The sequence below is a fragment of the Saimiri boliviensis genome, chromosome 2 (assembly GCF_048565385.1).
Source record: "Saimiri boliviensis isolate mSaiBol1 chromosome 2, mSaiBol1.pri, whole genome shotgun sequence".
Lineage (NCBI taxonomy): Eukaryota > Metazoa > Chordata > Mammalia > Primates > Cebidae > Saimiri > Saimiri boliviensis.
In genome coordinates this window covers 901623-917096 of record NC_133450.1, presented here as the reverse complement: position 1 = coordinate 917096, position 15474 = coordinate 901623, and the positions used below count along the sequence as shown (strand labels likewise).

General features: G+C 48.6%; 1 protein-coding gene across 3 annotated transcripts in view; it reads right to left on the bottom strand.

The window, feature by feature from the left end:
• The window catches only part of TBC1D2B (TBC1 domain family member 2B), a 79819-nt gene that overhangs the window by 34970 nt on the left and 29375 nt on the right, over nt 1–15474 (bottom strand). For all 3 annotated transcript variants that reach the window (XM_074392594.1, XM_039469260.2, XM_074392593.1), the window contains exon 3: nt 12825–12993. In XM_074392594.1, the coding sequence (XP_074248695.1) occupies nt 12825–12993 (169 nt within the window). The remainder of the gene's footprint in view (nt 1–12824; nt 12994–15474) is intronic.

The window sequence follows — 15474 nt, the reverse complement described above, 5'->3', positions numbered from 1 at the left end:
AGACATTGCAGAAGGAAAGGCTAGTGAATCTGATGAACCTGCAACAGAAACGGCCTAAAACGAAACAGACAACTGATAAAAGAAACAACGCAAGGATGGACGGATGGACCAATGGGCCGGTCACTGAAGGAGAGGGGGAGGAGATGGAATAAATGTATGTGAAAAAGTAATGACCAAAAACTTTTCTAAATTTGATGGAAACTATCAATCCACAGACAAAAGAAGCTCAACAAACTTCAACCACAAGAATCATGAAGAAAAACACTACCAAGGCATGCCATAATCAAATTTCCTAATACAAGTAATATTTAAAGTTTTAAGTATAACCCTGATTTGCAAAAGAAACAAAGGAATAGTCCAATTTTTATAGTTAAACTGTCAAAAGGTTAAGAGGTACATGTTTGTTGTGAAGAGACATCTGAATTCATCTGAGCAGTCAGTAAGCGGAGTGGTGAGGAGAGGGCGTGCTCACATGAACCACCTTATCTGTACGCACACACACGTGGCCTACGTTCTCTTACTTCATAGATCCATACTTACTGAACACTACTCAGCAGTAAAAGGAATTTAACATGAAAACACCAAACAATATAGTTAAGTCTCCAAAAGCTTACGTTAAGTGAAAAAAGACCCACAGGAGATTACACAGAGTATGATTTCATTTATATAAAAATTTTTAAAAGTCAAAGCTGGCCGGGCGCAGTGGCTCCCGCCTGTAATCTCAGCACTTTGGGAAGCCAAGGCAGGCGGATCACGAGGTCAAGGGATTGAGACCATCCTGGCCAACATGGTGAAACCCATCACTACTAAAAATACAAACTCAGCTGGGTGTGGTGGTGCGTGCCTGTAATTCCAGCTACTCAAGAGGCTGAGGTTGGAGAATCGCTTAAACCAGGGAGTCGGAGGTTGCAGTGAGCAGAGATCGCGCCATTGCACTCCAGCCTGGTGACAAAGCAAGACTCCATCTCAAAAAATATAAAAAGTCAAAGCTATAGTTTCAGAAAGGAGGTCCAAGGTTGCCCAGGGCCAGGGATTAAGGGAAGAGATCAACTGTGAAGGAGCGTGGCAGAAGGTTTAAAGGTGCAGAAATGTTCTATTTATCTTGATTATGCAGGTGTTTACACCACTGTGTATAATTTCTTAAATTAATCGGCCTACTCACCTAAAATAAGTGAACTTATTGGAGTTAAATTATAACTCAATGAAGTTATTAAAATAAACATGCAAATAAATAAGGAGGAGGAAGAAATGTATCATCTGCTGTTTTCTTCGGTGGATTAAAGGCAAGGAGGGAAAAGTGGCTTTATATAGTCTGAATCAGATGATAGTCTCATGTAAGATAGTCATTTCTCACTGTGTTTTTTAAAGCCTATCTTTTTCCTTTTTACTTGTTCTTTAAACATTCAGAAGAATACAGAGAAATTACGTAGCACACTTACGTTCTCACCACACTGTCACAGTATATGAATGCACGGCCTTTTGCCAACTGCTTTAACACAGAGTCACCAAGAACCAGCAATTAGGCCTGTTTGGAACCGATACTCGCTTTCTCGTAGCTTCTTTACTTAGGACTGACAGGGAGCTGGACAGTGATGTAAAGCACCCTGCACGTGCTATTTATGTCCTAAGTCTCTTCTAGAGCCTGGCATTGTGCCACACATCTTCATAGACAACTGCATAGAAGGATCCTAGTCGGTTCCCCTTGGTAATCCAATGACCAAAATACTGTATAAAGTCTGATTGTATAAAAATTACCAAATTGTAGAGAAAGCTATTTCAAACGGCTGCTCAGAAGAAAACTCTCAGAAATGCTGGCTATACTTTTGTTCATTTTTTTGCCATCACTGGCTCATCGCTTCACAGAGCAGTGGCACCGCCAGACCCAGCGCACCGTGACGTTTCGGTGGCCCTGCCTATGGCAAGGACCTCACGGCAGCCTTCTCCCGGGTGGCATGTGACAACCACCACCGTCAACTGTAGGGGTTAAATTCTCCTTGCCGTTTGCCCTAGCCGTCCAACTGTGCTCCTGGGCGCTGGTTCCTCAAGGGTGAATGCAGGAAACAGGAATCAGGGCAGGGACACCCCCGCACGGCCCCGGGGAGAAAAAAGAGTAATTTCAGTGACTTAGAACCGCCATACATCCTCCTTCCTCCCACTGTGGTTTTACGTTTCCAGCCTGTCACAGGGCCCGTCGCACACAGCCTGCAGCTGGGGAACAGCCTTGCTGGGGCTGTGGTGCTGCTTGCCAAGTCCTGGGTAACAGAGAAATTGAATCAGGCTCAAAACCTGAAAGCCTCTTGAAGCTGAAACAGTATATAGCCAATTCCTGTTTTTGCTCTTATGTGGCAAAGCCCAATTCTGGGACTGTGCAACAGGGGATCATTACAGTGCAGACTTCTCAGACACTACCCTATCTGCTCTGGCCCACAGAGGCCTCGGTGGCAACCACGTGCCCTGCCTGTGCTCTCCACTGCAGAGTTCACAGCTGGTTTAAACGGAGGGTTTTTTTAGCTGGTGTTAGAGGCTGTTCTATGACAGTACCTGCTGTTTAAAGACCCCAGTCCCATCTGACAGATCTCTGGGAGGTCCTTCTGTGTTCCCCCAGGCACTGTGCCAGGTGCCCACCTATGAACACTCATCTGCTCTGATCTAAATGGAAGTGAGGCACCACCAAGCAGCAAAACAGCACCTTGTTGGGGCTAGCGTTCAGCCTGAGCTTTTTAAAACAAACACCAGCAATCTGAATCATGAGGAAAACCTCTTTCCAGGTTTACATATTTCAGATGGAAGACTGCGTGGTTTAAAATGTCTAACTAAAACAGTAGTAACTTGCTCGACATTCGTTTGAATTCTGATAACCAGCTAGAATTTACAAGTTGACAGAATTATCGGGAAATGTTCCATCAAATCTCTTCCGAGTTAACTCCTCCACAAACCGCCTGCACGGCCAGGTTTCAGATAACACTACAACCTCTTCAGCATGGAGACCACACTGCCCCGGCGGAGGTTTGCAAACAGGACTTTGTGCACACGAGGGAGCCAGCTACCACGGCTTCCAGCTCCCTTGATCCCTCCCTCCCACCCTCCCTCCAGAGACGGGCCCTGTTAAGGGAAACGAAGGTTGGGGGGCAGGGAGGAGGTTGTGTGTGGGGGTTTCCTCTGACTGGCAGTAGCCATCCCAATAAAGCTGACTCAGTATTTCCTCCTCTACAAATTAATTCCTCAAATATATTCTCACAAGGGCACAGAGACATATGTACAAGGATATGAGAACAATGCTATTTGAAATGACAGAAAAGTAGAAGCAAGCAGATGTCCGTGGCTAGGAAACAGCTGAAATAAATTAGGGCACATTCCTATAACTGAATTCTGTTAGAACAAGAGCTCTAGTGAGGACTAGCAAGTTCGGACATTCCAGATAAGTGCCTACATGATGTCTCAGCTCAAAGGGGCATGGCAGGTGGCCCTACACGCCCCACCACTGCCGACGCCTCCTGACGCAGCTGCAGGTGAGAGCACAGCTTTCGTGTAAGTGGGCCTCGTGACATGGTAAATACAGAGAAGGCAAGTCCGAGGGAAGAGTGAGTGGAATTCTAAGTCCCGGAAGTAGCTCTGCGGTGACATAGTGGATACTGTTCCATCCCTCTGTGTAAGTCGCATACACACAGGGCAAAGTTCAAGGTGCAGACATAAGCACCTTCAGTTCTAGCGGAGACTTCTGGGAAGTGGACTTAGAAGGACATTCACTTGTAACTGTGCACCCCTCAGCAATGGTTGGTTTTTCTTTTTGTATGCATGCATGTCTTTTGCAATAAAGTACAAACACACAAGCAGGAAAGCAGGCCAAATAAGGAAGCTGTCAGATGACAGGCCTGCAAGCCAGAGGTCATTTCCTATGGTTTCAATGTCCCCTCCAAAACGCATGTTGAAATGTCATTGTCATTGTGATGGTATTGAGAGGTGAGACCATTAAGAGGTGATTAGGCCATGAAGGCTCAGTCTTCACAAATGGATTAACACGGTTATGTAGCGAGTGGGACTGGATTCAACCAGAGAAGAGGAGACTACAAGTGGCCAGGGAAGAAGAGATCAGAGCGAGGCAGCCAGAGGCCAAGGAATGTCAGCAGCCACCAGAAGCTGGAGGAGGCCAGGAACCAACTCTGCCCTGGAGCCTCTGGAGAAACCCGTCCTGCTGATACCTTCACTTAGGCCTAGTGAAGCTGATTTTGAACTTCCGGCCTCCCAAACCATCAAAGAATAAACACGTATTGTTTTAAGCCACCAAGTTTATGGTCACTTGTTACAGCAGCCAGAGCAAATGAATGCAGTCACTCTAATAAGCTATGCCATGCAAACCACGGGTTTAGAGAGGCTGCTTTCTGTTGTGGTCCAGGCCTCAGCTGGCATTCAAGTTTGGAGCATTAACGCCCGTAGTTAGAATATATTTGCTTCTCATACGATGTCTTTTGGTCCTCAGGATCTGGGAGGGTGTCATCAGAAAGACCCTTTCCAAAATATTCTGGACATCTACCTGGACAGATGAGTACATCATCCTTCTAAGACAGTAGAGCAAACACCTAATAAACACGCACAGCCTCAAAGAAACCAAACAGCTAAGAAATGATACTCTTACTGTCGAACTTTGACACGTACAGCTCCACGGGTTCCCTACTGCCCAAAGGGCAGACACCCCCACTCCTTCACCCTGGGGCTCCCCGGCCTCCTCAGCTCCTCTTCTATCCTCACCCACTTAGAACCCTATGCCGCTGGCACCTGAACCCATGCCACTTGTGAGACACACCTGCTCTGACTTCTTTGCCTCTGCACAGCTGTCCTGGCACCTGAACCCATGCCACTTGTGAGACACACCTGCTCTGACTTCTTTGCCTCTGCACGGCTGTCCCGGCACTTGTGAGACACACCTGCCCTGACTTCTTTGCCTCTGCACGGCTGTCCCGGCACTTGTGAGACACACCTGCTCTGACTTCTGTGCCTCTGCACGGCTGTCCTGGCACTCACAGCTCCCTTTGGCCTGTCCCTTTCCATCTCTCAAGCCCTTTAAGCCAAAACTCATCTTCACAGCAAAACCATCACTCTTCCTCAAGTTGGTGCTGGACACCCACCGTGTGCCAGGCAGTGGGAGGTGTTGGCGTAAACCACAAGACAGACAGGGCCCCTGCCACCAGGGAGCTCCCAGCCTTGCAAGGGGGCTGGACCACAGACAAGTACACAAAGAAAGAGAGAAACTACCAGTGGTGGTGAGGGCTGTGAGAGCGCGGCACAGCAGTGCAGAGTGGGTGGAACAAGGAAGGCCTCTCTGAAGAGTGAGCAGACGTGACCGGAGAAGAGAGCCCTCCCTGCAGAGGGACAGCCTGAGGCGGGGCCTGTCAGGAAGACGATACATCTGAAGAACCGAAAGAAGTCAAGGGGGCCTCCAGCAGAAGAAATGCCAGGGTCAGACCCCATGGGTCCTTGAAGGCCATGTTCCGAAGCACAGTCTTCAGCCTAAGGCAATGAGAAGCCTCTGAAAGGCTAAGCCAGTGGACTGAATTGACTCCGATCCCTTAGAATTGGATCCCTGCAACAGGTGGACCCAGGACCGGCAGAGAATATGGACACGTGCCCCTCCTCAGCGCCCGACGCTAAAAACAACAGGAGACACGGCCCAGTTGCTCCCTGAATGGCCCTGGACAAGACACTGAAGTTCTCAGAGCCTTGGCTTCCCATGGTGTCATGGTGTTGGTTTCTGAGTCTACAGGCCAAAGCCACTGCGCGTCTCCTGACCGCAGTGATTTCCACGGAACGGTGTCCTGCAGCGGCGGCCCTTCTGACAGGTGGGGCCCTGGGAGCGTGTGAACGGATCGAGACCAGGACGACGGCTGGGTCACAACCGCCAAGCACAACCTGACGCTCCCGGGAGCTGTCAGAGAAGACCAGGCGCCGACGCGGCGACACACACACAGCCGGGCCGACTTCCTGCAACTGCTCAAACTCCACCGGCCCAAGAGCAAGTCGCCTTCCTTCTCCAGAAGGCCTGGCTTAAAAAACATGAGCGTGGGGGCGGCAGCATGGTGACTACACGCCCCGTCTTTCAGGGCAGACAGAAGCTGTGCCTTCCAACAAGGACAATCACGAATACCACGTTACGGCTCCTGGACAGGAACGACTACCCCCAATTCACCAAATACGTAAGTGCCTGCTTTGGGCTGGGCTGGGCCCTCTGCTGTGAACTGGGGCTGAAGAGAGGAGTCACTGTCACAACTTTACGGCCCTAGACATTAAAACCATGATAGATGCTTGGGAACCCCTACCATGCTCACAAATAACTCTTTCTACCAGGCCTGAGGGGGTCAAGAGAGAAGCAAAAAAGCAAAGAGTCAGAGCGAGGCCAACGGCACGGCCCACAGAAGACCTGCAGGAGGCGGCAGGCCTGGAAGGGTGAGCACACCTTCCCAGCCAGCTCGGCCCTCGGACCGGCCTTGAGAAACGGGCCTGCCCTGAGAAAGGCACCCTGTCCATCCGACTCAAGGAGTGGAGACCCACTTTATCTACTGGCTCAAAAGAGTCCAGGCAGCAACAGTGGCAGCAACGCCAGCAGGCCTGGGTTGTGTAGACACCATTTACTGAGCACTTACAATGACAGTATGCCAGGCAGTTCTTATTCATAACCTTGACATTTTGACCCATGCAGAGAGGGAGAGGCTTACTTTACACACACACACACACACACACACACACACACACACACATACAATTTATTAGTGGAGAAAATAAAGCTCAGAGAAGTTAAAGCACTACTCAACATCACACATCCAGTAACTAGCAGGACCAGGATTCCAAAACCTGGACTGACTGCAACAGTCACGATGTGATCCCACTCTTTTTTTTTTTTTTTTGAGACGGAGTTTCGCTCTTGTTACCCAGGCCGGAGTGCAATGGCGCGATCTCGGCTCACTGCAACCTCCGCCTCCTGGGTTCAGGCAATTCTCCTGCCTCAGCCTCCTGAGTAGCTGGGATTACAGGCACGCGCCACCATGCCCAGCTAATTTTTGTATTTCTAGTAGAGACGGCGTTTCACCTTGTTGACCAGGATGGTCTCGATCTCTCGACCTTGTGATCCACCCGCCTCGGCCTCCCAAAGTGCTGGGATTACAGGCTTGAGCCACCGCGCCCGGCTGTGACCCCACTCTTAAACAGAACTAGAGCTAGACCCCAGGAGCCAGAGGTCACACATCAGGCACAGCCCAGCACCCAGAGATGGGCACACAGTCCAGGCCTCAAAGCTGCAGAGCTCTGCTGACTGCTGTCGGCACTGCAGCCACGCACACCTCCCACACACACTGGAAATACACGGAGCCGCCACAAGGGCTCCCAATGTGTGCTCACACACGTGCATTCTCACTAATGCTTGCACACTCCCACCCTTGAGCATGCACATTCACACCTGGACTGTCCAGAATTTCAGCAGAGACCTAGTTCCTTCTTCACCTGTGTGATCTGGACTGTTGATAAGTTACATGAAAAATGTGGTTAAACCAGGAATCCATATAAAAGGAACTTAAAAGAAACACATGCACCTGTAAAGGTGTTTGTAAATGTGCACTCATCTGCCAGTCTACTGACACAGGCCAGCTGAAGCCTCTTCTTAGAATCTGGGATACTGGGCATGGTGACACGTGCCTATAGTTCCAGCTACTTGGGGGGCTGAGGTGTGAGGATCACCTGAGCCCAGAAGTTAGAAGTTCAGTAAGCCAAGACTGTGCACTACATTCCAACCTGAGTGATAAAGTAGAGACCCTGTCTCAAAAAATGGGAGAAGAGAGAAAAGGATAGGGAGAGAAGGAAAGGGAAAGAGATGGGAGGGGAGGGGAGGGGAGGGGAGGGGAGGGGAGGAGAGGGGAGGGAGAGGAAAGGGGAGGGGCATGGGGAGGGGAGGGGAGGGGTGGAGCAGGGGGAGGGAAGGGGAGGGGCATGGGGAGGGGAGGGGGAGGGGCATGGGGAGGGGAGGGGGAGGGGTGGAGCAGGGGGAGGGAAGGGGGCATGGGGAGTGGATGGGAGGGGCATGGGGAGGGGTGGGGTGGAGCAGGGGGAGGGAAGGGGAGGGGCATGGGGAGGGGCATGGAGAGGGGAGGGGAGGGGAGGGGTGGAGCACAGGGAGGGAAGGGGAGGGGCATGGGGAGGGGAGGGGGGGTGGAACGGGGAGGGGAGGGACATGGGGAGGGGAGGGGCATGGGGAGGGGCATGGGAAGGGGAGGGGAGGGGTGGAGCAGGGGGAGGGAAGGGGAGGGGCATGGGGAGGGGAGGGGCATGGGGGGGAGGGGAGGGGTGGAGCAGGGGGAGGGAAGGGGAGGGGCATGGGGAGGGGAGGGGAGGGGCATGGGGAGGGGAGGGGCATGGGGAGGGGAGGGGCAATGGGGAGGGGTGGAGCAGGGGGAGGGAAGGGGAGGGGCATGGGGAGGGGAGGGGCATGGGGAGGGGACTGGCATGGGGAGGGGAGGGGAGGGGCATGGGGAGGGGAGGGGCATGGGGAGGGGAGGGGCAATGGGAGGGGTGGAGCAGGGGGAGGGAAGGGGAGGGGCATGGGGAGGGAAGGGGAGGGGCATGGGGAGGGGAGGGGCAATGGGGAGGGGTGGAGCAGGGGGAGGGAAGGGGGGGCATGGGGAGGGGAGGGGTGGAGCAGGAGGAGGGGAGGGGAGGGGGCTGGCATGGGGAGGGGAGGGGAGGGGCATGGGGAGGGGAGGGGCATGGGGAGGGGAGGGGAGGGGCAGGGGGAGGGGAAGGGAGGGGAGGGGAGGGGGATAAATCTGGAGATACTAACTGCAGTTCTCTGTTTTCTTTCCTGGGCAAATCACATCCATTAACACATCAGCTAACTTTCCCAATTTTGTTTTGTTTCTTATTAAAAAGTGGAACAAGACCTAACAGTTGTGAAACAATCTAAGCATAAAATCTTACAGGCTTTTACATTTTTTTTATTTGATTTTTCACAACCATGTGACCCACATCCTCATGGAAATTTTTTCAGTGACTCACTTTTATCAAATCTGCCCTAAGCATTCAGCTTAATTTTTCTTAGAACAATTTCTTTTCATACTTCCTGGGTTTAGTAAATATCTCATTAAATTACATAATTACAATAATAAGTACAACAGGCATTAACCAGTGAGGAACAAACCCAGCTGATTCTTGGTAGCTGTGCAGCTCAGCTGGGGGAGCAGAGGCATGGGTGTCCTGACATGGCCCGCTGGTCTCATGCAGTCAGTGAGGAAACTCATCAGGGGAGCTAGTTAGGAGAGTTTCAACTATACGATAAACGAATCAACAAACCTTCATTTATCTTTTAAGCCTTGACTATACTTTAATTTCGGTGGCATTTTGAGTGCATTAAAAAACACAATTTTTGAGCCATTCATTTAAAATACAGGAATCTACATTTAAAATACAGGAATCTACTCTACAGTCATTAAAGTCTGTCTATGCACCTAAAGCATTATATTTAAAACTTCATAAGGCATGAGATAAGTAAAAAAAAAAAGAAGAAAGAAAGAAAAACAAAACCCACAAACACTTAAGATTCACGTGCCAATGAATAAGCATTGGTGTCTGTAGAAAGTGGTCCCACAAACCTGTGAAAAACGGCTTTGTCATGAGCTGTGCCTCCACCAGCAACAGCAACGACTAACCCTCACCTAGTAGTCCCTGAGTGCCAGGCACTGTCCTAAGCAGTTTACATGTATGAACTCATCATCATGCTATCAATCTCATGATGTAAGATTACTATCCTCATATTACAAATGAGAAATGGAGGCACAGAGTATTAACTTGCCCAAGTTATCCAGCTACTACATGGCATGGCTGGGAGGTGAACTCAGGCAGCCTGGCTCGTAATCACTATGTTACAGGGCAAAGGCACAGCTGACAGAAGGTAACTCCTAGTGATGTTTCACCCTGAACGTGATCTGTCAGCTGTGACAGGAAGTGACAGGCATTCACTTTCCTAGGCAGGAGACACTCAGTCATCACCCTATGCTCAAGGACGTGGAAAGCACCCAGTGTTACAGGTCTGTTTCCACCTCATTCCATTATCTCACTTTGAAGGCAGATGACGCACCTTAGGTATGAAAACCTGGCAAACAAAACGTGCCCCAAACGTGTTCTTACAATGAAAGGCAAAAGGAGCACTGGGTCCCCAGTCAAGAGACCTGGGCGTGTGTTTCAACTCAGCCACACACTTGCTATGTGATCTTGAGCAAGCCACTTAACCTCTCTAAGCCTCAACCTTTTAGAATGAAGGGAGGCTCTCAGTGGTTTTCTGACACTTTTAGGAGCACAGATCCCTTTCTTTACTGGGAAGCCCAATACTTTGAAAGAGAGGAAACCAGTGGTTCTCTAGCTGCAGGTACCCAGGGAAGGCAGCCCCACTGTGCCTCCTGGCTGGCCCCTCCCCTTCCCCTGGGTGCTGGAAAATGACTGAGACTCAATCATATGACACAAGGCACACCAAGCAGACAGGCACATGGTGAGCAGAGGTTCTGGGGTGACGAGGAAGGCACAGAATGGCCAGAACACGAGGCTCGCACAGTGCAAATGCCAGGAAGCAGCTGCCCAAGGAAGAGACCAAAATCGTATCGTGAGAACCTCAAATATCAGACCAAGGTGAGAATCTGAAATATCAGACCAAGGTGAGAATCTCAAATATCAGAGCAAGGTGAGAACCTCAAATATCAGACCAAGGAGCTTGGAGCTGCACCTGCAGGTGGAGGGCTACTAGCGATGCTTCTGGTGTAGGGCGATGACATGATCAGAGCTGTCTGAAGATCGAAAACAGGAGAAAGCAGGTGGATGGGAGAAGAGCAGGACCAAGAGGGTGGGGCTGTGGCCACAAGCCAGGATGAGGAAGGAAGGCAGGGCTCACTACAGCGATCACCCTCACAAGTGCTGGTCTTCTGAGGGCTCAGTACCTCTGCCATTCAGCTCCAATGTAACCTATATATATCTCCTATATATCCCACTCAGCTTCAATATAAACCTATGCCTTAAGAACTAAAAACACACAGAAAATAACTTTTATCATACTGAATTCAACCACAAGGGTACAAAAAAAGAAAGCAGTTACAGGAAAGAAGCTGCTTCTTAAACAGTGTGTCCTTGGATAGCTTCTAGGAACACCCCAGCCCCATCCTGAAAAACCAGTGGGACCCCTTATGGAGCTCGGCTGGCCAACTGCATAGTGACCACTGGCCTGGGCTCTACAGGACAGCAAGAAACTTACAAGTCTCCCACAATGCACTGCCACTACAACCTTTCTCTCTCTCTTTTAATTCCTTTTTTTTTTTTTTTTTTTTTGAGACAGGGTTTCACTCTGTCACCCAGGCTGGAGTGCGGTGGTGTAAACTCGGCTCACTGCAGCCTTGACCTCCTGGCCTCAAGCGATCTTCCCACCTCAGCCTCTAAGTAGCTGGGACCACAGGCATGCACCACCACACCCAGCTAATGGGTAAACAAAATATGACACATTCATGTATGGGAATATTATTTGGCCATGAAAGGAAATGAAGCACTGATACTTGTTACAATATGGATGAATCTTGAAAATATTATGTTAAGTAAAAGAAGCCAGACACAAAGGTATGTACGGTGCCATATTATGAAACGTCCACAATAAACAAATGCATAAAACAGGGACAGTGGCTCACGCAGTCCCAGCACGTCAGGAAGCCAAGGTGGGATTGCTCGAGCCCAGAAGTTAAGACCAGCCTGTGCAAGAGAGAGAGAGACCCTGTCTCTATGAAAATAATCAAAATATTAGCTGGCCACGGTGGTGCACACCTGTAGTCCCAGCTACTCCAAGAGCTGAGGTAGGAGAATAGCTAGAGCCCAGGAGTTGAAGACTGCAGTGAGCTATGATCACACAACTTTACCCCAGCCTGGGTAACAGAGCAAGACCTTGTCTAAAAAAAAAAAAAAAAAAAAAAAAATTCTTAGAGACAGAAAGTTGATTAAGAGTTGCCTACAGCTGACAGGTTTGTAGATGAGAAGGGGTTGGGGGAATGAGAAGGAATTGCTAATGTACTTGATTTATTTTTATACAGATGAAAACATTTAAAAATTGATTATGGTGATGGTAACACAAATTTGTGAATATACTAAAAATCATCGTACATTTTAAACGGGTGAATTGTATGGTGTGTGAATTGTATCTCAATAAAACTCTTCTTTAGAAAAACAACAACAACAACAACAATAAGCCGAGCATAGTGGCACACGCCTGTAGTCCCAGCTACTCAACAGGCTGAGGCAGGAGGATCACTTGAGCCCGTACTCAAGACCAGCCTGGGCAACACAGCAAGACCCCATCTCATAAAAACCAACCAAACAAAAAACCAACCCACCTCTACTCTCACTAGCCCATGCACAAACAGAGACTGGAAATCCAGAGCACAGGACCTGGCCAGCCCAGCGTCTTGGAGAGGAGGCTCGGCCCGAGGCCCAAGAAGCCCCAGCTCTGCAGCCTGACACAACTGTGACCTCGGACACATACTGTCCTTCGGCCAGTTTCGGTCTCTGTAAAATGTCAGCCATATGACCTACTTCACAGAGCCGAGCAATTAAACCGTAGGTGTGAAAATGTCTGGCATAGTGTCAGACATAGAATAAGCATGTCATACAAGCTGAAACCACAATGATCTATGGGAAAGCATGACGTCAACGACAAAGGCCTTCCTCGGTGTAAGACGGTTTTATGACTTCGTTTATAAAATTACCACATACGTTATCAGAAACAACCCATTTTCAGTTTCATATGCTGCTTTCCAAAGACTCACTTGAGCTCACTGCCCCACTGTTTCAAAGAGTAAAAATTAATGGCATTCGGCTGCCCTGGGGCCGGCTGACTTGCGGCCTGTTCTCCCACCAGCTCTCCAGGCACAGTCTCCACAGCTAGGACATTTCTGGCTTTTTCTGCAGAAGCATTTGGGTCTGGGTAAATTAAATCTGGAAAAAAAAAAAAAAGGCAAATAAATGTCAGTTGCTCAAAGCTTCCACACAAAACTTGACATCCTACATGAAACACTGACTTGATATACTATATAAAAATCTAAACCATGTAATACTCTTATTTTTAACGCACACTACCTACAAACATAATCTGTGGGTAACTCTGGTGTTCTAAAACCATTTTCATCTAAATAGATCCATGTTTCTCAAAGTAAGGTTGTGACGTGCTTCAAACCACCAGATATTAACGGTGTTAGCTCAGAGAAAGCAAAGGCTAGAATTTTCCTCCAGTATTGCAGAAGAATAACCCTCACCATAAACCCATCATCAAAGGCCAATCACCTCTACTGATAAGAAACAATCTCCGGGATAAACTGTTAGGTAAGAAGAGCAAAGTGCAGATGACCCTACACAAGGCTCCCTTTTCTCTAAGAAAGTGGGAGAAATACAAATACAAATATATTTGCTAATACTTGTAAAGAGTGACACTGAAAAAAATCAAGTTTGCACATCACAGAATAGCAGTTCAGTAAATTCACAAGCAAACAGTGATGCTAAAGCATGATGAAACGTCGCAACACATCTTTAAAATGTAAGCGTTTACAATATTTCAGGTGGAAATGAGCTGATGTTCAGGATTTACTTCAAAATAGCAATATTTTGTTACTTAAATACATACTAATATTTGCTTCAGATAACATGTTATTTGCTTCAAAATAACAAAGCGGGTTATCAGTGAAACAAGAGGGTAATTATTTTTGAAACCACCCAATAAAACTGGAGGTAATCTTACGTTATTCTTTGTGTATGTTTAAAATTTCCCGTAATAAAAAGTTACTTAAATTTTTTTTTTTACAAAACCATTTCTTTTTTTTTTTTCCCTCCCCGAGATGGAATTTCACTCTTGCTGCCCAGGCTGGAGTGCAATGGCGCAGTCTCAGCTCACTGCAGCCTCCTCCTCCTGGTTTCAACTGATTCTCCTGCCTCAGCCTCCCAAGTAGCTGGGATTACAGGTGCCCGCCACCACGTCCAGCTAATTTTTGTATTTTTGGTAGAGACAGGGTTTCACCATGTTGGCCAGGCTGGTCACAAACACCTGACCCCAGGTGGTCCACCCACTTCAGCCTCCCAAAGTGCTGGTTACAGGTGTGAGCCACCATGCCCGGCCAATAAAAACATTTCTAACTAGAAATACTCTGTATTCTTCCAAATGACATAATCTGCACTGGTGTTTCAGTGGTAGAATTCTCACCTGCCATATGGCATATTCTCTCTGAGATAGGAAATGCTTATAAACAGAATTTAGTATTACTTTACAACCATCAATTTGATCTACACTTCTTTTTAATGTATCTCTGTATCAATACCATCTCTTTCTGCGAAATCAGAATTGACTGCTGACCACTGATATTCAAGAAAAAGTCTTTTCTCTCTCTCTCTCTCTTTTTTTTTTTTTTTTTTGAGGCAGGGTCTCAGTGAACACGGCTCACTGCAGCCTCAACCTCCCAGGCTCCTGCAATCCTCTCACCTCAGCCTCCTAAGTAGCTGGGACTACTGGAACGCACGACCATGCCCAGCTAATTTTTGTTTTGTTTTTTGTAGAGACGGTTTTGCCATGCTGCCCAGGCTAGTCTCAAATGCCCGGACTCAAGCAATCCTTCCACTTTGGCCTCCCAAAGTGCTGGGATTATAGGCGTAAGCCACTGCACCCAGCCAAGAAAAATTCGTTCCTAATCAGATGCGCACACAATCGGAGTCAACAGGACAGGCCTCTGTAGAGGTCTCTGAGCACTGGCAAAGAAAGCAGAAAACAGGGAGTGCTGGGCTCTGGGGGCCTGGACATCAACGTCCTGAATGCCGCAGGATGGGCCTGCACTGTGCAGGCAGGTTCTGACCTGACTGACCACAGTCAGGGTAGGAAGGGCTTCAAGAACACACTGAGGAAGTATCCTGGGTGTGGCATGAGTAAACCACCGCTGCGTATCTATCAGGGTAATTAGGCTCCGGCCAGGAGACTCAACACACGGCTCACGGTTAGGGTTCTGACTGGGAAAGGCAAGACGGTGTGCTGGCAACAGAAGAGTTACAAGCCTGGAACAGAGTACCCACTTTTTTTTTTTTTCTTTTTAAGACTGGGTCTCAAACTGAGGGTTGGACTGCAGTGGTGTGAGCACAGCTCACTGCAGCCTCTTGAGTCAAGAGGCAAGAAGGTACAAATGACTGCAGATTGCCAGCTCTTGGTTTCCCTATCATGTATCAAGCACCGGGCACTGAGGGCACAAGCACCAATGAGACAGAGCTTTGTCCGTAAACTAAAACACGTCCAGGAGAGAGACTAAGTAAAATAGTAACATGTTAAGCTCCAAGTCACTACAGAATAAACACATTCAGTCCTTGGGATCCAGACCCTTCCTCTGATGGGTCTTAGGGTTCTAGGAGATGCCTGGGGGATGGTCCCACGCTCAGCTTAGCCTCAGC